Source organism: Aquila chrysaetos, chromosome 16 (assembly GCF_900496995.4).
Source record: "Aquila chrysaetos chrysaetos chromosome 16, bAquChr1.4, whole genome shotgun sequence".
NCBI lineage: Eukaryota > Metazoa > Chordata > Aves > Accipitriformes > Accipitridae > Aquila > Aquila chrysaetos.
Genome location: NC_044019.1, coordinates 2,139,921 through 2,164,439, shown reverse-complemented (window position 1 = coordinate 2,164,439; position 24,519 = coordinate 2,139,921). Strand labels below are relative to the sequence as shown.

Sequence of the window (24,519 nt, the reverse complement as noted above, 5' to 3'; positions counted from 1 at the left end):
TGCACAAAGTTTAAATAATCAGTGCTTCCTCTGAACAAAACGACAGGGCCATTGGCAAAAGGCCCTAACGCCACTGGAGCAGCTCAAACAAGTATCTTGGGCAAAAAAAAAAAAAAAGTGTATTTCATTCTACAAAGCAGAGAACAGATTTAAGTGGGTTTTTGTTGGGTTTTTTTTTTCCCACCAAGTTAATGTGAAGTGACAAAAGACTCTGCTAAGGGGAAAAGGGAAGTAGGATTCTGAAGTTCACTAAAGATGACAAAAGGATTTAGCTGGCCCTCCATTTTATTTATCTTTAGCCTTAGTAAAACAAACTGTAGTCACCTTGGAGACATGAGGCAGCTACAAAGAAATATGTCACGGGACCAAAGGTGACTCAACACAAAACCCTACTGCAAGTTCTGTGTATTACCAGATGGCAAATGCTATTTCTCCAGGAATTTCTTTAACAGTATTGAACCCCAGCAAATCCAGCACCCATGAAGCCAGAACCCCAGAAGGTTATTTTAACCCAAATTTGCATTTCTGCTGGTGAGAACAGATGCACATGGGGGGGACTTCTCTCCTTCACTGTTCCCTTTGTCTCCTCCTCTCCTCCTCCCTTCCATTGTTTTTAAGATCAAAAGCTTTGTACTTAATTACCAATCAAGAGAACAAGTCACCCAATCCAATTTTTCGAAGAGTAATTAAAAGGTTATCAAGGAGAAACAGGCAAGATACAGGTATTCCTGTTGTATCTGTAAATAGGTCACTCCAGTAGATAATTCAATTCTTATCACTAGTATCACATAATTTTAAGTTCAAACAAAATACTTAATCTTTCAATTAAATATGGCCAAAGAGATCATATGGTTTTTCACCGCATGCACAGCGTATTGATGGCAATCCTCCTCTTAACTCTTCAGTCATTTGTCAAGGAAGAAGGATGAGTCTCTCTAACAAGCAACAGCCACTTTAACCAAAGACACTGTGCATAATGTTGAGACATGAGCTAGAAGGTAAGTCACTCAGTGCCAGTGAGCTAAAGGCAGTATAGATTTCTTCTTTAAGTACAAGGCTATTGCAGTAATGATTTACAAACATTTTCTCTAACCCTGCACACTCCACAGACATCAGAATGGGACAGTTCCTCGCAGCTGTGTAAATATACACCTCCTAGTAACTTCTGTGGAAATGCAAACTGCACTACTGAGGTTCTGGCTATAATAAAGACTTATTTTTCTTGATATACTGTCTCAAACATTTTCTTAGCCAAATAAATTCAGTATCATTTACACATTTCCTTTGAACAGGAAAGGTAGATCAGAACACAAAGCAATTACCTACCCACGTCACGCAGGAAGGAAAGTCCATGGGTTGTAAGTTCATAAAAGTTACCCCAGCGTTGTTCAGCATGCATGCAAGTGAGCAGGCTCTCCTGGTAAAAAAGGATTGCATATTCTGTCCCTTGGGCATTCCAAAGTAGTTTTAAACATCTTTGGAAGGGGAAAAAAAAAAAAAGAAAAAAAAAAAAATCTGATTTTCTAAATTGACCAGTCCTATTTCGAGTATAAATTCAATGGCTCCCTTCAGGAAAACAGAATTAGGTGTCTGAAATGACTGACTGACTGGATGTATTGTAAATATATATTTCCTGGATCTGAGTGCAAGCCTAAAACTTCAAATAAGGAAATCAGCAACTAATTTAAGATTCTCACATTAGAAGCGTCCTGCAAATTATCAGCAGCAGATGAAAAAACCTTGAAGATGTCATGCGGCTTTTTGGTTAACTACTGTCTGGTTATGTCATGTAACAACAGCAGATGAAAAACCTTGAAGATGTCATGCGGCTTTTTGGTTAACTACTGCCTGGTTATGTCACGTAACAACAGTCTGACACAAAAAGGTGCAAAGAGTCTCCCAAATCCCATAGCAATCTTAGATCCATAAATAACTCCAACTATTCAAATTTTAGTCAGGTCTCTGCTGAGCTTCTAAGCCCAGCACAGTGGGAAACCAATCAGGAAACTAACCTGATTGGAGCATCCTCTTAACAATGACACAATCAGCAAAGCACAATGGGAATTTGCAAAAAAAGACTGTTCTTGAGTAACTGCAGTTTTCAGATCAGGTCTCCACATGCATCTCTCTGATCCCACTGGCAGTTCCGAATAGCTAGGAACTTGAAGGCTGAGCATTTGGGAGAGTTTGGTCTGGTGTAACAAGCACAAACATTACTTAAGAAAATGGAAAGCCACATACAAGCACCAAAGGGAAGTTAAAAATCTCATCTGAACTCAGGAAAACACATAGCGCTCCTACTCAAGTCAAGGTAGAGACAAAACTGCAGCCATCACTGTTCTTAGGTTTCAAAGAAGATTGTTACAGTGGTCCCTGCTGAAAGCCAGTGTATGGTGTTGGGAAAAAACACATTATTTGAGAGAGAAGCTAAAGGAGCAAGGACTCAGAAACAAGCTCTGATTTTAGCAAACAAAGCAAAGTCACAGCACTGAAAGATGACAACAGCCCTGGATGTCTAAATTAAGAAACACATTTAATATTCACATACTCATCACAAACACACAACGCAAATTCCCTAATATACAGTAAAGCAGTTTATTAGAAAACGTCTCATTGGATTAAGTCTGCTTTTATTCTATTAGGGAACTTTCACACCACATTAAATTGCAAGACAACAGGGCGTTTGCCAGCACATGATATTATTAACCCCTTCTCAGAAATGCACATAGACATGACACTAACACAGCAAGCCAAGGAAGCTCTTAGGAATATATGGCTTAAATAGAACAGCAGGTTATGGACACAACTAACCATTCTCTATCCCTCAGCACGAGAAAATGTCATCAACACCAAGATCACTCTCTCTTCCCAGTCATGCAGGCATGACCTACTGAAACACGTCAGTGATGCTCAACAAAAAGCTCAAGAGCGGAAGAAGCAAAGAGATACAGGTCCTCTCTGTTAACCGTTTTGTTGATCAGCCTTGAACACCACTGAACGAAACATTTACCTTCTCTACAGAAATGTGCTTTTTTTTTTCCCCTTCTTTTACACTTGCTTACAGCTTGCTTTGGCCCGCCTCCTGGTAGCATGAGCTTTGATGAATGACGCATGGTCATCCATCTTCGAGTGCTGCACTTCGATGATGAATTGAGTATATTTGGAAAGCAGTCTGAGAAAAAACAAAATTGATAGCCACAGGAAAAAAGAAAAAAGGGAGAAAGAAGAAAAAAAGAAAAAAAACCAATGTTGGGCAACAGCTACAGAGTTTAATGAGGTGAGATTGATGTACAAAAAAAAATTAGCTGAACAAAGAAGCAAGACACCAAACAGCACAGAGGAGCAAGTTCTAGGTTTTGAAGTCACTAATCTAGAGAAGTCCAGGGGAAGAATGCAAGCATCCACCATGCAAGAGTCTCTATCTCATTTGCTGTTGTAAGTCCTCTGTGAGTGCTCTCAGACCTCTAGAACACCTCAATAGCTTTTTCCCACCCATTTATTTCACTTTCCTCCATTGTACTAAATACACAACATTTCCTGAACACCTGATCTCACTAGAGATTAAACCTTCTCACATTGCTTTGTGCTCCTGGTTTCATCCCACAGCTTACACTTATCTACCCAAGTTGCACATGAAGTTCACCAATAATGCAGACGGAGGACCTTATTTGTCTTCTCACTTTCCCCCAATGCAGGGCTACAAATCAGGACAGTATCAAAGTTGCATCTCAGAGTTCTGTTGTACTGGTCAACTGTAGGAAGATGTCCTTTCTGTTACTTCTATCTATAATCAAGTCGTGCATACGAGTAGCTCAGAACAATACCTGGATGCAACTCATCTACAGCATCTTACTAATTTACTCCACAATGACCTAATTCTGAATTAATTTCATTCACAGATTTAGCCTCTTCAGCAGAACCTCCCACCAACATCAAGGGCAAAAGGAAACATCTGACCCTGCTGAAGAGCACAGCAATTTGCCAGGGGGTTTCTCAGGGCAAGAGCAGCATTGACTACTCACCACACAAAGTTTCCTGAGCAGGATTTTATACCTGATGTAGGCATCCTTTAGATAATACCCAAAGCAAAGCACCATGCTACCTTCTGATTAAATGATGAGGTCCCATAATTAAGACGATTCTCAGGCATAGTTGCAAGATGAAGATATGATTTATTTGCATAACTGAAATCATCTACATAAAGAGGTGATTTTCACCAGTGTTTCTTTAACTCAGATTTTCCAGTTGGGTTAGACAAGACACTGAGGTCAAAGGATCTGTCCTAAACTAAAGTAGTTTGAAGTAAAATTAATTTCCAGGACTGTCCACGACTACACAGCATTCTTTCTAGGGATTCTAACACTGAGTGCTGCCACTGTTTCTATTACTTTTGAATATATTACTGTCAGACTTCAGCTGCAATCAGACACAACATCACACTACAGTAGTCACATCACAAGTCACCAAGCTGATTTCATCTATGCCTCAGATCTGGAGGTCTGAGATCATGACCCCTTCAAATCCAGAAGTCTGACGCATCATATAACATTTCCTACCACAGCAATGTGTTGTTTTTTCAAAATCAGCCCCTCATTTAACTTTTTATTAATACCAGGATGGTACCTGAAAGTCTCAGAGATCAGAATCCATGGAGAGCCTTCATACTAAACTGTATTACTTAATAACTCCTTACCCCCAAAGATCCAACAGTTTAGTCAGATGTGACAGAATATCACCCCTGTCCATGCTGGTGAACAGACTGCAAGTTAGGGAATTACCCAAACGCACCCACAAAGCATTTGGCAGAGCAATAAACTGAAACCCATTATCCATCCACCCACTCAGAGAATCTCCTTTGGATTGAGGGAAGCTCCTCTGCACATTAACTCTGCTTTCCTCTTGCTCCATTTTCTAATTAACTTCTCCGGATGTCTAGAATGACTCTTGATAAATCATTACTGTCAGGCATTCAGAGAAACATTTCAAATCTTACCAGAGATAAGAAATCAAAACAACTGTAAGAACTGCTCATGAAGAAGCACTCCCAGTTTATTGCAGTATAAACCTCCAACCCAGATTTAATCCCAGTGGCAGAAATAGGAACATGTTTATAAACATCACTGTTATGAACAATGTACCTTGTTCTCAGATTCCCCTGCTGAGGCAGTCCATCGTAGATAGATAATACATCAAAATCTTCCTCTAATGCAAAGGACTGGAAAACAAGCTGTATCCTGTTCTGCTCCTCAGCAGTGATTGTCCACGTGCAGTTTGCATAATTTGGATATCCGTATGGAAAGCCTGGACTCTGTATTGTCCCATTTGGGCCCTGCAAAATGTGACTGCAGTTCTGGGCTGGCAAGAGAAAAGACAAAAGTACAAGTCAAATGGTGTAGGGTACACATTTCATATCTTCACCATCAAAACAGATCATATGTGATTCTTTCTACTGAATTTCTTCTCAGTTCATGGTCCCAGGGAACAGATAAAGATAAAATCTAAAGATGCACCTTTGTCCTCCCTGCAGGAGCTTGGACCCCAGATACCCATCTCTTGGGCACTGCTCCCTCTAGCTGTAAACATAATGGGCTAGTAACAGCTGGGTTACAGCAGCTGCTGACTGTAACTGGGAAACAGATGCTTACTCAGACATCCTTTCACAGCCCACAACAAAGTCCAATATACTATTCACCGTACACTGTGCATTTAGGGATTTAACATGTTTCAAGAGTGCCTGGCTGTGCTGGGTGCCTGTCTTGGTTTAAACCGAACCAGCAACTCGGCATCATGCAGCCACTTGCTCACTCACCCTGCCCCAGTGGGAGGAGGAGAATTGGAAAAAAAAAAAAAAACAAAACAAAAACCAAAACCCATACGTTAAGATAGGAACGATTTAATAACTAAAGTAAAATAAAATATAATACTAACAATAATAATAATAAAATATAATAATAGTAACTGTAATGAAAAGGAATCTAACCAAGAGCATGAGTGAGTGGTTCAGAGACCACAAAACAGCAGAATGACAATGCCAAAGCTGACCATCTCTTTTACCATTAGTTACATTTGAATAAGAGACAGAAGATCAGGGCTCCACTGTGCAGACAAAGAGAAACAGACCACCCCTTACCTCGAAAGGCCAAAAACTGTAATGAACATAATATATAATGAGGAACTGAGTCACCAAATGACTAGTCTATCTGGATAAGACTGCATGAAAACTGAATGGCAAAAGATCAGAAATGAAAGTTGTCCTGACTCCAGAAAGAGCAGGACACAGTTCAAAAGCTTTAACAAACAAGCCATTCTTGAATAGTTATTTGGAATAAAAAAAAAAAACAAAGAAAAACCCCAAATCCTTGCAACTTCCTAGAATAGTGTTTCTTTTTTCCCCATCCACATTCTTTCAGTTAAGCACTGCTCACTAGCCTAAAACTACCTCCTAGCAGGGAGAAGAGCCAATGGTTTTTATACAAGGCCTTTTCATGCAGACTGCTGTAAGGAAAGGCATGTTCCCACTTGGTCTCTAGTCTGCGTACCCCAAACTGACAACTGTACCACTGCAGACCAACACAGACTGTGGCCCAGAGCCAAGAGCTGCCATCACCAGTAACACTACATAACCCTGTTAGACCTACATGATGGGAGTACATAGGAAAGAAATTGTGAACTAAACCCAGCCCTCTCAGGCTGCTGTTTTCTCTCACCCAGTTCTGAAAGGTTTCCACTCCTCGTGCAGACTCAACACACAGCAAATGTCTTCCAATCAGTATTCCTAAAGAGCTGCTGTAGAGCTACATCTTTTGAGAATGAAAGCCCAGTCCTGTACCCACTAGCTAAGTACTTAACACCTTCCTCAAATCCATTTTCCTTCCCCAAAGCAGTACCTGTGAACACTCCATCCCAAAGATAAAGATCAACTGCCATGATGTACAATTTCTGGATATATGAGATTTTCTTCTCTCTGGGGAAACAGGTACATAAATATGTTTTGGGAACAGCCTAAGTGACAAATTCTCCTTAGTGTTTTCCTCTCTCTTCACTGCTACTTTACCTGAATGCCTTTTGAGGCACAAAGAAAAAACTTCACTCCCAACAAACTGGTATAACTCCTACTGGCTTTAATGGAATAGCTCCTCCACACCAACGCTCAGCTCCAGGCAGTTTGCAAGGCAACTGTTGTGAGACCAAAAGCAGAATCTCACCTTTATCCTATGGCCAGCAGAGCTGCTCATCACTGCTGCCTGCATTTGCTCTGGCTTTTCTTACCGATGCTGGATTGTTTACCCATGCTTATGTAGATAACCGAGGCTTTCAAGTTGAAATGAATTAGATTAGAAATTACTTCTTTGATTTCTCATTGCTTTTTTCAAAGGCAGCAATGGCATTTGCACTTCTGAGTGTCAACCAGCTACAGGTAAAGAACTGCAGAGTAGTGCTCATTAAAGCCAATTATAATTAGATTGACCTACTTTGGTGCAAAAATGCTTAGTGGAACTCCTCTCTGCAAGACGAAGTTGACACCTTTATGAATCTAAAATGGTCAATCATATTTACTACCGAGGGAATCTTTTTGTATCATTTTTATTATATCAGTGAGAGTTAGGACAGCCCCATAATCCACCGGGGACTAAAACTGAGCTAGGCACATAACTCATTAACAAGGGCAGACTAAAGCACTTTGCATTTCTATAGCACCTGGCATGTGCCTCTCAGTGCATTCTGTCAATACATAATACATACAAGAGTGAAATCTACCTCCCTCCTCCACTTCAGTTCCATTTATTTGTAGAGTTCACTGAAAGGATGTATTAGCCTGGTGCCAGAAAGCTGCATGGGACTGGGAATATTACCGTTATCACAGAGTGAAATTAGGCCGAGTTTGGTTTAATAACTTGGAGACTGCCAAAGATCCATAAGCTTCAGTTCTCTAAAATTCAATCACATCCTCTTTTCTTCAACCAGACTGGCACTCAATAGGCAATGTGGGGATATTGAATCTGTCTCTACTGCACATTTTTTATTTTAATCATAAGTAAATGTCATCAGAACAATTTAACGAAATTGGGAAATTAAAGAGCCTGTATCTCTCCATTTCCTGATGGTATAAAAGCTACTGATGCTGCATAAAGTTCAGAAAAGAAATTCAAGGTCAGAGACACCGTGTTCCAAAGACGTCCAAGGTCATATGAAAGGCAACAAGCTTTAAGATCAGTATAAATTCATGAAATCCTTGCATAATTACCGATTAAAACAAAGACCAGAAAAACATACATAATCTTAAACCTAGCTGAAGAAAAACAAATCATAGAAAAATAGGAAACAGTTTTATGACATATCAAATCAATCTACTGAAATATTTGTGTGTTCATGATTTTGACCAAGATGTGCTTTGGACACAGCTAAAAAAATTGCTTACTGCGAACAAAAGTTAGTTTTCCAAAAACTGACAAACTGGAAAGCAATATATTCTTCATCAACTGTAATAGTAGGGAACTTCGTTTATATTGGACACTGCTGGAAAAAGTCAGCAGGCACCAGAAAGAAATCCAGGAAGCCAAAGAGAATTTATGCATACCCTGTAATTCACTTTCAGGTTTAAGTTAGTTCAGCTCAGGCTTGACTGACAAATCTTTATCTAAAATCTGAAGTACATGACAAGGAAACGCTCCATTTCTCCTCAGAAGACTTGCAAAAACAATTCTCTTCATCCCTTTGGCCCTGGAGCATGAATAAGTAGAAAGGTATGAAAGGACAACACCAGTGTCTGTGCTATAAATTTCCAGGTGAATTCATATTTGACAGAGGACAACATTCTTGTAAAATTTCTGGAGCATTCTCTCCAACCCAGAAGTTTGACACGAAGCACCTCCACACACCTTACTCAAGTAATGAGAATGCAGCAGCTTCCCTCAGGGATCAGTCAACCACCCACCTTGCCCTTTATCTCAGCTCTGATGGGGCTACACCAGGTGACCACAAGAAACGGCAGCAATGACAGGACAAGCTGCACCTAGGGACTGCCTTCTTTATACCCTCTGTAGATTAACCATCAGCCCTGGTATCAGAGGAATCAATTACAACCCTTCCAGAATGGTTGCATTTCCCCCCTTCTCAATTTGCCACTCCTTATTCAGAAGCTACAACAGTGAACGAGGAAGGTAAATACAGAAAGCTAACAGATCAGATGTCATCTGCCAGAAGGCTCAGTGTGGCAGTGTAAATATTGATGCAGATGTACCAGCTTCTAATACTATTACTCATGGACTCATACCTTCTGAAGGTGTAACACCAACATGAAACTCAGCAGTGGATATGCGTTTGTGGGCACATGCCCTATTTTGTGACGGAGATGACCAGTCTGAGACTGGAGCTAATTCTCACTTGTACTCTGCCAATGCAACCTGCCATTTTCAATTCTGGAAAGTGGTTTATTATGACAGTACATCTTTTTAATGAATGCATCAGTGTAATTTTATTGCTGTAGCACTTAAAGTTTCCAGACAAGGACGAAGGCTTTATGCATTGGCTTTGTGTGGCAAGGTTTTGGTAGCAGGGGGGCTACAGGGGTGGCTTCTGTGAGAAGCTGCTGGAAGCTTCCCCCATATCCAACAGAGCCGATGCCAGCCGGCTCCAAGACAGACCCGCCGCCGGCCAAGGCCAAGCCCATCAGCAACAGTGGTGGTGCCTCTGGGATAACAGATTTAAGAAGCGAAAAAAATGTTGCTGGGACACAGAAACTGCAGCGAGAGAGAGGAGTGAGAACATGTAAGAGAAACAATCCTGCAGACCCCCAGGTCAGCGAAGAAGGAGGGGGAGGAGATGCTCCAGGCACTGGAGCAGAGATTCCCCTGCAGCCCATGGGGAAGACCATGGAGAGGCAGGCTGTCCCCCTGCAGCCCAGGGAGGTCCATGGTGGAGCAGATCTCCACCTGCAGCCCGTGGAGAACCCCACGCCGGAGCAGGGGGATGCCCAAAGGAGGCTGTGACCCCGCGGGAAGCCTGCGCTGGAGCAGGCTCCTGGCAGGACCTGTGGCCCCGTGGAGAGAGGAGCCCACGCTGGAGCAGGTTTGCTGGCAGGACTTGTGACCCCACAGGGGACCCACGCTGGAGTGGTCTGTGCCTGAAGGACTGCACCCCGTGGAAGGGACCAATGCTGGAGCAGTTCGTGGAGAACTGTCTCCTGTGGGAGGGACCCCACGGGGCAGAGTGAAAAGTCCTGCCCCTGAAGAGGATGGAGGGGCAGAGACATGTGATGAACTAACTGTAACCCCCATTCCCCATCCCCCTGTGCCACTGGGTGGGGGTAGGTAGAGAATTCAGGAGTGAAGCTGTGCCTGCAAAGAAGGGAGGGGTGGGGGGAAGGTGTTTTAAGATTTGGTTTTATTTCTCATTACCCTACTCTGGTTTGATTGGAAATAAATTAAGTTAATTTTCCCCAAGTCGAGTCTGTTTTGCCCGTGACGGTAATCGGTTGAGTGATCTCTCCCTGTCCTTATCAGGACTCACAAGCCTTTCATTAGATTTTCTCTCACCTGTCTAGCTGGGGGGGGGGGGGGGGGGCGGGGAGTGATAGAGTGGCTGTGTGGTGCTTAGTTGCTGGCTGGGGTTAAACCATGACACTTTATCATACTTGGAACTGTTCAGTGGACAAAGCCTTTCCCCAAAAGGGATCACAATCTAAGGTGGAGGAAAAAAACACAACCCAAGGAAACCCACACTTGTGGAGGGCTTGGGACTTTGCAGAAAAACATCTTTATCCACAGGCACAACCATTTGCTCAATGATAGAGCTCAGAAGTCAGCTCTATCAGTCTCTACTTACAATACTTGTTTTGTGAAATATATACTGCTTGAACAATGTAAACAGACTAATCAGCCTCACTTCTGGCTCATATGCACAAGGAAAATGATGAAATATTTACTTTGCAATATGCTCACAGAAGAACTGCATTTTTAACCGAAACACAGGCTGCCTGCAGCATTTTATAATACACAGTTAATCCACATGCCACAGACTTTAACATGACTGGACACTTAACCAAAAAATAAATATCAGCTGAATACAACTGTGGCTGGCTGTCTCCTCCTTAAGCAGGAAAGTTGCAAACCCCTCAAGCTTCATTCTGGGTATCGATCAGCCTCTTGCCATAAGTTGGGTAGGAAGAACGCCCTTGCACTCAAAAAACAAGACTTCTTTTGACAGTACAAGCTACATGACTGGAGACAGAAGCTAGTGGGAGGTTTATTTACACTGTATATCTGAAGTTGTTTAGACACATGAGCATGGGACTGTTCTCATGTCAGTCACTCCAGCTTTACAGTGGTCTCTAATGCAACATGGCTAGCTGCATTCTGGAGCAGAACCAGTTCAGCCCCCAATGACTACAGTGTGGATAGCATTAACTGGTTCTCATGTCTTCCATGTCTCATGACAGGCAGTCATGATGGTCACTGCACATTGATCAAAACAAACCAGGTTACATTTACCAAAAAGGAGACTCACTCATTCAAGCACATTCATAGCAATAGAATTTTGTTATTTCCTTCAAATAAGCAACACCCACGTACAGGAGTGAGCTGCCTTGGCTGCTGTACCCTTCAAGCCCCTGGCTGGGACTGGGTTTCATCATTTGATGCAGAATTTCAGCAGCTCTACAGACTCAGATAAACTTGTACGTTCAAATTCTGTCACTACAAATCTTCACCAACTTGTCAGAAGCTAAATAACAAACAAAGGCCTTGTCTGATATTACAAGAGCAAAGGAAATGGGTACAAAACATCATCTTCTACCTACTTTCAATTCCTTAAACTTACCAGGCCAGATCCATGGCTGTGTAAATCAAGGAAGTATTTTAACTATGTTGATTTACACCATATTAATATCTAAGGAAGCAATAGTTTAGAGAGAGGGAAACAGAATTTATTTCTGAAGTACTTCCTAAAATATAAGTTGATACACTTTGTTTCTCTGCTTTCTGATTTAAATCTGATTTAGCAGAAATCTAATTTAGCAAACACTGATGTATGGTCACTGCACAATTCAAAAGGAACAAATACCAAATCATATACCCTGACTTGCTCTCAGCAGTATCATCCATTGGTGATACATGGCTGTCTTCTCCTTAATGCAGTAGGTTTTGGTATTGTCATTTTCTTTAGTTATTGTTACTTAGGCACAAATATTTCTATTTTGTGTTGTTCTAGCCTATTCAATGAAAGAGATGAACATAAAAAACCCACCTTTCCCCAAGAAAACTGAAATCCATAACCTGCAGACACACAGCACATTCCATCCTGCCCTAAAACACCAGGGCAAATCCTGCTCATACATCAGCAACTTCTCAATTTTTTCTATTTACATTACTGTACAGAGTCATTCACCTTCACTGCATAAAGTTCTTCAAACCGAGACACTAGATCCCAACTCAAACAGCACTCAAATGCTGATATAGGTTTTCACAGCATCCCGTGAGAGCGCATCTGGAGGATGTGATGAGTATGGTAGAGCTCAAGGACGGAGACACAGCTAAAACAACCAAACTCGGTGCAGAAGTGCCCCAGCTTTCTTTGTGGGATGACACATGTGAAACCACACAAGACTCATTCAGCTTCTCACACAACTGGGTATATGCCACAGCACAGGATCAACACCTTGGGTCCCTACTGAACGCTCCCCTTTGGATGAAGGCACAAACCCCATTCTGAAGAAGCCTCAGAACAGGGGTGTCAGGAACGGGTTGTGAAATGTTCACAGCAGCTTCTTCGCACAGGTCTTTTCACAACCTTCTCCCCAAAAAGAACATACTAAAAACTCATCCCTTCTATTGAAGAGTTCATCTTTAAGAACTCCAATTTTTTTAAACATTATTTGATCTGCCACCTAAATAGGAAAAATGTTCCTTTTCCCAATGTTTACTGTTTTGAATCATTTATCAGCAACTAATTATGCCTCCTTACATAGTCTTCTAAATCATTATGGGCAATCACAAACAGTAAGTAGTTCACCCACAGCCTAGCTTTGACTCTCTTGCTCATACAATTTAAGTGAACAAACAGGGAAAGTACCTTCACACTTCATAAATCTAAGCCTTGTTTCCCTAAGTATTCACCTTTTCATAGTTTTAACTTAACCTACAGTCTTACATCAAAGCCTCCTGGGTAATAAATAATGCAGAGACATTCCATTAACTATAACTTTTAATCAAAAGCCAGTGGATCCAAGAACATCATCAAGGGAATGATTTACATCTCAGCCAGTACCTTTTTCTCTCTGAACACATGAAGTGATAAACTGAAGAATGCAAGGGCAAAGAACATGCATTTTATCTGAATCCAGCTCATGCCACTACTGCCAAATCCAGAAAGAATTATAACATCCACCTCAAATCAAAAGCAGTATGTGAGTTTTCAGCAGGATGGCACAATACTGTGATACCGCAAATCAAACATATCATTCCCGAAACCAACTTAGTCACCTCCAGTTCTCTGGAGAGACACATTACTTCCCTTCCATTCTAACAGTCTTTCACTCCCACTCTGTCATCACTTTCTGTCCCTTTTAGTGCTGCCCAGGCTTTTACACTGTTATTGCAGAGATCTGTTACATTTAGGCATTGTTCCAACGTTAGCATAACAATTCAATTTTAAGGGCTTCCCAAGTAGAAAAAAAGACAGGAACAGAAAAGATGATGGTGGAGTGAAGATGCTGTAATAATGTATTTAGTTTTTCCCATGTGTGACCTCACTTCCTCTCCCAACCAAAAAATCTGTCTTGGAAAATTATGCAAATTTCCTATATTTCCATGTTTGGGATTTCTAGTCACATTGCTAACCTTGGAGTTCCCCAGAAAAAGCTCCAACCAAACCATGTTACAGCTGGAAACTACAAATACTTGCACAGAAGAGGAAAGGGAAGTCTGGGACTTCCAACTGTCACTGCACCATCCTCACTCATTGCCACACTGTTCTGTGATCAAGTAATATTTCCAACGCATCTTAGAAATGACACATATTTCAGATTAGGAAAAAACTGGACAAAAGCATTGTGGCTCTCCACTTCCTTAATATCTGGCCCAGATTCATCTTGTTATTACTTTAGACCACAGCATTTTCTCCTACCTACGCTGGACTCAAAGAACAGTTTATTCTCCCCAGCTATCTCCTCCCAAGACAGGCGATTTTCAAAAAAATTGCAGCTCATAATGCCTGTGGGCATCTGTGAAAAGCAAGAAAAGAGCCTCATGTCCAGTCTTTTAAATTCTCTAGAAATGCAATAAGCACCTTCATAGAAATAAAGGCACCTAACACTGGAAATGTTGAGGCCAACAGATCCAAAATTGTTGGAAAGCACTATTATAAAATAAACAAACCCAACTTGTTCCATACATCCTTGTTCAATGATGTCTCTGAACCCCTAGTGAGGTTCTGGACTCCCCTTAGCTGTTCCATAACTGTCCTGAAGTGTAAAGTCAAAAACTGGACAGAGTGCTGCAGCTAAGTCCAAGCCCGAGCTGAACACTGCCTCATCCATGTGGCTGGGATGCCAACAGTCACCCCCAGTGGTACATTCCCTCCTCTACACCAAGCTAGCCTTCTCCTTTGAAGAAAGTCTTTTCTGATTTATTATACTTTGGTTTTATATTTCATGAACGAACCTTGAAAGGGTATATACTTCCAATAACAAGGTCAAAGGAGTTCTGACATGCCGTAGAGAAAAAAGGAAACATCCAATTTCAGGTAACATCAAAACCCATTGCAGGACAAAACTTGAAATCACAAGAACATGACACTGCACATATGTCCTGTCTTACAGCTGCACTGCAGTCCCCTGACATGCTGAGAGGCCAGAGACTTCAGCTGCTGGAAAGTAATGCCTCATTTGGTTAAGCTAGAAATTGCCTAAGTGAGTACACTGGTCATATAGCAGCTGCCAGATTTTCCCTTGAGGCTGAAGTCCTCTGTTCTTAACAGAGGGAGAGAGGGAAGGTAGCATGGCATGCTGACCTGACACAGGCTGTCCCCTGCCAGCTTGCTTCATCCCTACCCTGGAATGACCTGGAAACAGAAGGGACTTCAGTTTCCAAGACCCTCATCAGATTTTTTTTTTTTTTTTTTTGAATAAAAAGATTGCAGTCAAAGGGGGGGACGCAAAAATGGCACTACCTGTTGTGTAGCTGGTAAGAACTTGAGCTGTTCTGTAGTGAATACCACAACACATAGTCCTGTTGGGTTATCAAAGAGACATTACAGTGTCATGCTGGCTTTCCCCAGGTGCATGCTGTATCTTTCTCAATCACTCCTGCAGATTTATATACCACTTCACCATCTGTAAAGCTTACAATCTAAACAGAATAAAAGCAAGCTAGAAAACAGGAGAAGTGTTTAGGAGTAAAGACTTGCACACAGTGAGGGGAAAGGAAGATGGATTCCATCATATTTTACTGTTAAGAAGGGGAGGCAGGAGGGCTTAAGGACTAATAATAGAAGGTACTAAAAACTTACTTTGGAGTTGTTTTAATAAGCATCTAGAAAATCCCTGGTAATGCATTCTTTTTAATGTAAGCAGTACCAAAGTAAATATTAGAGAATTCTGTGTTCATCAGGACACATGAATGGATATATATTTTCCTGACTATTTACAGCACTGATCTTAAAAAATATTGCATTTTATTTGCACTAACTCAAGTTAGCTAGTTGGAGAGACATGGGCACGCATACTGCTTCATACACCACCTCATCCAATATCCAGTGGATAGCAATGGATACAATATTAGAAAACATTTCAAACATGCATAACAAAGAAAACATTGCTTGACCAATACTGATGAGGAATTTAAATTACTAAATTACAAATTACTCCAAAACACAGAATGCCTCAGTATCTTTTCACCAAATGTCAGTTTTCACCATCTTCCTTGAAAACATAGTGACAAAGACCACATTGATTGCTTTATCTGGAAGGCTCCTGAAACATGCATGTGTCAAACAAAGTAGTGAAATGGGCTCTGCCTGTTCTGACTGTATTACAAAAGAAGAGATTGTTTCCACGCTCTACTGACCTAGAGATCTGTTTAGCCAAGCAAGCACAGTTTGTTGATGCATGGAGCACACAGAAAAAGAAAGAAAACCCTGAACCTTTTAACAATGAACAAAGCATAGGAATCTTGTCAGCAAGTCCAAATATACTACAGCTCACCCTGCTTTAAGCTGCGTTGAGCTTTATCAGCATAGTTACTAGTGAAGATTTGCCACATTGGCATCTATTTGTACTTGCTTGAAACCAGAGTAGAGGTCTCAAGAATAAGACTCCTCATGTAAACTGAAGACCTATGTTTCTTCCCACTCTATCCCATTCAATAAATATCCTGTAAATCCAAAGGCTGTGGTATGGCCACCTGAAGTATTTGCAGTTAGTACTGAACACAAACAGAATCACAAACATCACACCCCCACCCCCAGACCTCCAGGCTGTGCTTTCTCTACAAAAAGATGATGATACTCCTCTCTAATCCTGTAGGGACCTAGCATGTTTTCCACTTCCTCAAATCTGAAAGAGAAGCACCTGGAAAAGGAGCTGCACTTATCTCAAAGAACACACCAAGTTCAATTGCTGAGCTCCACCTAGATACAAGTCTTTCCCATAGCCATTCACAGAGAATACTGGAGGATCTGGAGCATATGTGGAGCCAGACTAAAGAACCTAGCCTGTAACTCATGCTAGGCTACCGCCACCAAAGTGCCGTGGAATCAGTCAACAGACAATATCAACAAGACATGCATTCAGAGCTGCAACCAAGCTGCTGAGCCTGCAATGGGGCAATCTTTGCTAGCAGTAGGGAAGTCTTAGCCTGGCAGCGGTAACCAGAACACCATCCCTGACTGCAGCCTCAACACATCACAATGCTAACACAGTAGAGATTCAAGCTGGCCTCTCCAGAGCACTGTGCCACATGGAACTGTCAACAGTGGGAGGAGAATCTCTCACACTTTACTGCGCTACACAGTGTGAACATGCCTGCTGACTGCAAATCCATGTCAGAGACAAGCCTGGTTACAGAAGGTCCTCACTTCTGTCCCTCCCGTCAGCATTCTTTAGCATGAACTGACCACCCTATCTCAAGAGCATAAAAAACCTGATGACTTGGTTCACAGGTGACAAGAGAAAAAAAACCAACAACTTTGTGGGGTAGCAGGCTGGAGTCTTGCCCTAACAATGCACTCTACCATCAGCAAGGGAGAGACTCCCTTATACATATATACTCCAGTATACATATCCAGACATGTTCAAGACCCTGTTCTAACTACATGCGCATCTGTCCACAAGACAAAAGTGACGAGCAGCAATTCATGTCCTTTGTTTGCATTAAAATGAAGGAAATTCCTTCTTCCATTGCACTTTACAAGTTACTGTCAACTTATCTTAATAGAGCTTTAAGGAACCTTGGCTGAAATAACTCACACACTAAGATTTTTGAAAACCCCAATCAAACAAAAAGCCTCCAAACCAAATACCCTAGGAAGGGACAAGAGCTTTAAACGCTTTAAAAACAAATTAAGCAGCCACAGCTATGCTCTAAGCTTAGTCTCAGGTTTCTGACCCAGAGCTGCTTCTAAGAGAAGCAGATCCATTTCCCAGTGCAGATGTTACATATTTAAAGTCTTGCCCCTCTGTTACTGCAGAAGGGTGTTACACATGGCAGCTTCGGATTCAGTTGAAATTATGGTGCATTGGCTGTGTCATAGGAATTGTTCACACGCACGTAGTTTACCCCACCCCAAGTGCAAGGCAGTGTGACTTGGCTACAAAACTAATGAAAAAGGCTTCAAAGCCCCACACACCATATAAAGGTTTAGCTACCAGGCAACTCTCAGCTCTTCTGATTTTTGCAGGGCAGTGGCAGAAAGCTGTCGTCTGTAGGTATTCAAGGAAGCCTGAAGGTCAAGAAAGTAAGAACAAGGCTTTGCAAGCCTCATGAAAAGAGGCTCCAGTATCTTTCATCACAAATTACCATTCTAACCAGCTCCCTGACAGGCAGCGGCTCCGTCCCCATCGCTGGGTTCGCTGCGATGCCGTGACGTTGCTAGGCACAGTTGCTAGGCAAAGGCACACATGCAACAGCTCAACTGTGGCTTCATTACAGGGCAGCCTTAAAAAAAAAGAAAGGGGAGGAAAAAAACCAACACACCCTTGATTTTATATATACACAGAAATTTCTTTGAATGCTAAGCAACTAGTTAATAGAGTTTGGCAATATTGCAGACAAACTAGCTTTCTACTGGGGGGCTTCACTAAGAGTCACAATTCATTTCCTTCCTTCACAACATTCATGCCTTTGGTATTCAGCAACGCCAATTGTTTGGGGTTTTCTGCTGAATACTGGGCATTGCAGGAAGCCAAGGAAACTGGTCTAGAAAAGGCAGCAGGAGACACAAGGAAAGAGAAGTGACATCCCCAGACCAAAGCAAGCAGGTGTGACTTCTTAGTAATAAGCCTTACACACACAATTCAGACCTGAACTTTGGCCCAGGGCTTCTTAGCGACAGGGCTCTGAGACGTTTTAAGCAAAGCCAGAGGCTGCAAGTGTTTCCACATACCTCCAGGACACAGGATGTGGCCTCTTCTGTCTAGCACTAGACAGAGGAACAGAGCAGCTTTCATCCATCTGCTTGGAATCAAGTATTTTATCTAGATGACAATATTAGCCACCTCCAAGACTAGAAGTACAGAATGCTTCTCAAGCAGCAGTGATTGAAAACTCAGAATAAAGGTTAGAGCCATGACAAGTCATTAATACAAAGAGCAGATAAATGAACAAGGATTTATAGAAATAATCAGATAGGAATGGTGTCTATCCCTTTGTCTGACAGGCTGCTCACCACTAACCTGCAACAGATCTTAACCAGAATATTCCAGAGTACATTAGCCAGATCCACTTAAAAGGACAGTTTATCCTTGTAACACCTGCTGGAATGAGGAGAAAGTTTCTGTGCTAGGAAGAGCGCAATCCACAGCATCACCAGGCAATGCTTCTGGAAGCAGAAGCAAACATACAGTGCCTCTGCCCTCTTCTTCCCCAGCTACCATGCAAAACAGGTATCAAAGGGCTTATGCGACTACCATGCTCCTCGGACCAGTCATTTACAGCAATGCAAAAATTAAACAACCAGCTGATCAGTAGTTCCACACTCACTTGGCTTGCTCTGTCATAAGTCACCTTGAGGTCCTCTCTGTTATCCAGTCATTAGGGATGCAACCCTCTGAAAACCACCCACAATCCTCCACAGATCTGTGAGGAGACAAGACCCTAGACTCTCATTTCTTGCAAGTTGCTGGGATAAATGCAGAAGTCACTGTATGCATTGCCATGGCCAATGGTATTCAGTAAGTCAAACACACTTCTGCTATTCCCCTTTCAATGTAGTACTGATGCTAGCATACCTCAGAGACAGGCTGCAAAAATACCAAGACATTTGAGTAAAGTTATATTCAAAGAATGATCCTGTCCTTAGAGCACAGCTGAACACCAGTTTATCAGTTAACAGCTTCCTCACCATGCCATTGATCGACCTTGGACAATTCCTGCTTCAGTCTACCATGAATTGCATTGGTAGCACACTAATCTGTTCTTACTCTGTACCCGACAGTTTTACTGGGTGCATTAAGTACACTTTTTAATATTGACATTCTCTGGCAGAAACTTAAAGCAATGTCTATTGTGATCACTAATATCAGCGTTCAGAGTTTAAAATTTTTCACACTAAATGGGATTTCATGAAATACAGGATGTACAAAAATCTTAGTAAGAAAGGATGGTCTCAGTCTGCTTCCAGTCTGACAGAGAACACACATGAGACTTTCAGACAAGCATCACAGTGTGACTAGTTCAGACAGGTTGGACAAGATGCAAAAACAGCAACTGAAGGCAAATGTTCATGAGTCCAGCTTCTAAGTTTGCTGAGCTTTAACCACGCTGATTAACAGCTGGGCCTATGCTCAAAGTTTCCAGCAAATAATATTTTGAATGTTCTTTGCCAGTTCAAGTTTCTTGAGTTTGTTTTCCATAATCACATTCACTATTATAGTCATCAGTTAGAAAAATGCAGAGATACAGCAAGTGACTACAAATTGGACTATGAAGCATATATATGGATGTGTGTTCATGTGTATCTATACACACACACAGAGATAAAAAGTTAAAGCTAAAGAATTCCTGGTTATTACATACTGTCTCCTTCCAGGCTTAACAATCACACTATATAATCCCATTTATAAATATGTTAGCTTTTCTGTCCCGTACTTCACACTGGAATATTTGCATTAGAGCCTCACAGCTTTGGTTACAAACATTATCCTAATTTCCAAGCTAAAAATTAATTCATGACCAGTTTACACATTTGTTTTCATACCAACATTTTCTGTTAGCTTAAACAGTCCTCCTTCCCTGCTTTGTTTTTACCTGGCCTTGATGTATTTATAGAGAGTAATTAGATCCCCTTGCAACCCTGTTTGCTAGGCTAAATAAACCATGTGCTTTCACTCTTCTAAGATACACCCTCCATTCTCTGATCATCCCCCTGCCAACCTCAACCCATTTCAGTCTGAACTCCTCCTATGCAAAGGACATCAGAACACTCCAATCATTCCAATGAAGGTTCCTCAACACCTTGTAAGAAGTTGTGTCAACTCCTTCTCATCTCTCCTGAAAAGTCTACTGGGGTTGTCTACACATATCCTAAAGCTTTTTTGATTCATAATCCAGAAACTCCAGGGTTTTCTGACTGCTCTTAGTAGAGCTAGATTTCACAAGTTCGGTTTCAAACTAAATACTATGTGACCTTCACACCCCAAACAAGTCTAAACTACTGGGTTTCCTAATGCTTGCAACAATTCCACCCCTCACCAGCAGCCACTAACAACCTAAAGAACAGTAATTATCTGCAAAAGTTCACAGCTGCATAATTCCTGATGAAACTGGGAATCTTGTGCAGACCATCCATTACTTGAAATCATTTGCTCAGCTCAGAGAAGTAACACAGTTATCCCAATATTCAGCCAGAATGGCCTCTTCTCAAGGGATGTAATTTTCTCCCTTCAAAACTTTCTCTTTCAAAATTGTCTCTTAATCAATTTTGACTGCTCCCTTAGCGCCACGACTCTTCTACATAGCCATTGTCAGCATAATAATAATACCAAGCACTTATATAGCTATTTCCATCTTCAAAGCACTTCACAAGCATTAACCAATTAATGCATATTCTTCCCATGCTGTCTCTAGTGTGAGTAACAGCCTCACTGGGTTTTCCTGTGACTTCCCTTCACGGCTTTTCAGTTGCCCCAATATCCTTTAATTGAATCCCACTGTCAGTCTCCTTTCAAGTGCTTTATGTTTCACATTTCAAAGTGAGCCAGCGAAGTGCTGCATCCTACTCTGGTAACATTGCAAATGGCTTTACAACACCATGCAAGCTTGCACACTTTTTATCTGAAACCAAGAGTTAGCCTGAAAAAAATACAGTTTAACACATGGTTAAGGCACTAAGCTGGAACTTGGGAGGCCTCTATTGACCCTGGACTCATGGCAAGGTGTCAAAGAGATTAGGTAACTCCTTTGTGCAAGATTTCACAAAACCAAAATAAGTTAACCTAAGGACCACAAGTCCCTCTTCAAAAGGAACTTAAGTGGACCAGGTTTACAAACATTTTTTTTATAACCTAAGAACTACAGACAGATGCCTGGGTAGCCTTTACAAATGCACCCGAGTTCTGCAGCTAACACATCCTCTTATAAAACCCCACTGGGCAAGTACACACTTATTTAGGCATCTAAACATCCTTGCAAATCTTGCCCTGGGAGTCCAAGACTCAATGAAAATGTTGAGGATGATTCAAAAGCTTCTTAAAATTTTACTCTTATTTTCTCTCTGCATCTGTAAAACGAACACAGTGAAGATTTAATTTTTCCCCACTTCCAGTCCAGACATCTATAAAAATGACACAAAGGGCAAGCATGGTTTTCTGCTATGTCTGTGATTGCTGGTATGTGAATCTTGAGACTCTCAGATTTTAACCATCTTCCACAAGTCTGGCGTTTCACCCAGCAGTTAATCTCAACTCACAACTGAAATGAAAACTCAGAAAAGGGAAGCTGTTTTGATGAAAAACATTTGTACAAACACCCCTGCAAACGGACTCCACTCACAAGCAGCATTTTTACTCAGTCTCGTTTATAAGGTGCTAATTATCATCTCCAAAACAAATTTTTCAATTTGTTTTTCAATTATTTTCCAGTAAAAGAATATTTGCATTGAAATGGCTTATCCATTGTGCTCAAACTCATTTTCATCTCAGGTGTTAGGACTCCTTTATCTCAAAAAAATGTAAGAAAGGTGAAATAAGGTTCAAGGTGAAATCCATCTCAAATGACAGTGCAGGCCTAATACTTAAAAGATTTCCTCATGATAAATTTTCATTATTAGTCTCTATTCCCCCTGTTACCAAATCCATGTCATCATTGAAAGACTTAAAAGTAGCTGCAATTTCATTTACCATTATTAGTTATGAAGCTGCGTGTCCATCTATAAAGTTCAATGCTCCCTCAAGGCCAGTGAGAATGGACCTTGCCCCGAGAGAGATCTTTGACCCAGCCACAAATCTCATCTGGCTAATAATTTAGAAGACCACAGTCCTTGAAATTCTCACAGTATTAACAATTTCATCATTACACTGATGGAGAACTGACAGTTTAAAGAGAATAATACAGTGAATATAGCTTCTCTAGAAATAAGTCTGCCCTAAGCTCAGAAGGAGTTGCAAGCATTTCCCCCCCCACCACCATGTTTCAGTTTCTAGCTTATATCTTTAAACATCAATAGAGTAATCTGGTTATATTTTCATGCAGTTATAATGACATGGAAAGCACAGAAGTTACACAAATCTACTATATACTTTTGATAGTTGCAGGGGGGCCACCATCCCTTTTTAGCACCTAGGGCTTGGAACAGAAAGAAGACACAGAGAAGTTCTGTAGAAGATGACACAGAAGAACCAACTTCAAATATTCAGCTAATGCCATAACCAGCAAACTAGCCATCACTGCAGTGACCAGAATCTTACACCTTCAGATATAAAAAAAAAAAAAAAAAAAAACCAAAACCACCATCCTGTGTAATCAGAGACTCCACTTATTAAAAGTTCTTCACTCTTCTACCACAATTCTAGTTTCCCCATGCTCTCTAAAGAGAAATGTGTGTTTACGAGTGCTTTGAGATCTTCCAACAAAACACTCTTCCAGGCATTTGTATTATAACAGCTTGCACTTGTATTATCATATTTGAATTACAAAAAGAGGCAAAGAGAAGGCAATTTCTCCTGGGATTTTTTGTTGGGATATAAATCCAATTTTTACTTGATTCCGTTAACAGCACTTTCACATTCACTTCCTTGAAGTATTGCTGCACTTGATATTTATTACCTAATGCCTACTTGTCACCTTGAGCAATCAATGAAAGTCACCAGAAGTTGACAGTACACAGAAAAGTTAACAATTCACTTCATCCAATGGGACAAAAAAACCCCAAAAGACAGCCACATGCTCTAAACAATAAATACCTTAAATAGCTACAAAAGGTTTCTAACAGATTATCTGCAGAAAAAGAGAAACGTTTCAGTTATAGTGAAGTTTTCAGTCCCTTTACACATGAATTCCACGTATACAACAGCAAAACCTAAATTCTTCACTGAAAACCTATCAGCTCTGTTCTAACAATAAATGTCCCTCTTGGCAATTGATGGATGCTCTGATACTAAGAAACCAGACTTATTTTTATCCTGTTCTGATCCAATTTAGAAAAATTCTCATGCTAGGTACCAATCTGCCACAACTTGTACGCAAATATTCCCACTAGCTGCAGTGGATCAATCTACTCGTATGCAAAGTCCAAGTCATTTCCACACAAGCTTCTGTATCCTGTGACCTCCATCTATGTATAACTAACAAAGAAAGTCAGAATTTATTTCCATTACCATTAACATTATATTGTACTATTTTATTTTTCTTTCACCTCCTCCGTTTAAAACCTCATTTTCACCCTTACAACATATTCTATTTAATCTTAGTTTTCAATCCCAAAAGCAGATCAATACCTTTCTTCTTCAATCTACATAGCTCTCAATCAAAGAGTTAACAAGGGGTGAATTGAATCGACTTCTAGGTTCAAATTGGGTATTTTTTGTAAAAAGTCTCATTTGCTAACTACACTCGTGGAAAAGAAGGGGAAAAAAACCTCCCCATAACAGCCCTTAGTGTTAGATTCCTAGACAAGAAAGGTCATAATTTGTTCTCTAATTCAAGACTGTCACAACACTTAGTAGGAACAAATGACAGACTCTCCCATAAAACATTATTTTCTGGAGCACATTAAATTCAGTGAAATGAACTTGCTCTTCTTAAGATGACTTCTTTCAGTTAGAACCGATTTAGCTGTTATGAAGAGGTAACAACAGTATGGGCCTTGCAG

At 41.0% G+C, this 24,519-nt stretch overlaps 1 protein-coding gene across 4 annotated transcripts in view; it reads right to left on the bottom strand.

Annotated features, from left to right (window-relative positions):
- The window catches only part of CSMD2 (CUB and Sushi multiple domains 2), a 312,235-nt gene that overhangs the window by 276,287 nt on the left and 11,429 nt on the right, over nucleotides 1-24,519 (bottom strand). For all 4 annotated transcript variants that reach the window (XM_030039537.2, XM_030039535.2, XM_030039538.2 and 1 more), the window contains one exon: nucleotides 5,139-5,355. In XM_030039537.2, the coding sequence (XP_029895397.1) occupies nucleotides 5,139-5,355 (217 nt within the window). The remainder of the gene's footprint in view (nucleotides 1-5,138; nucleotides 5,356-24,519) is intronic.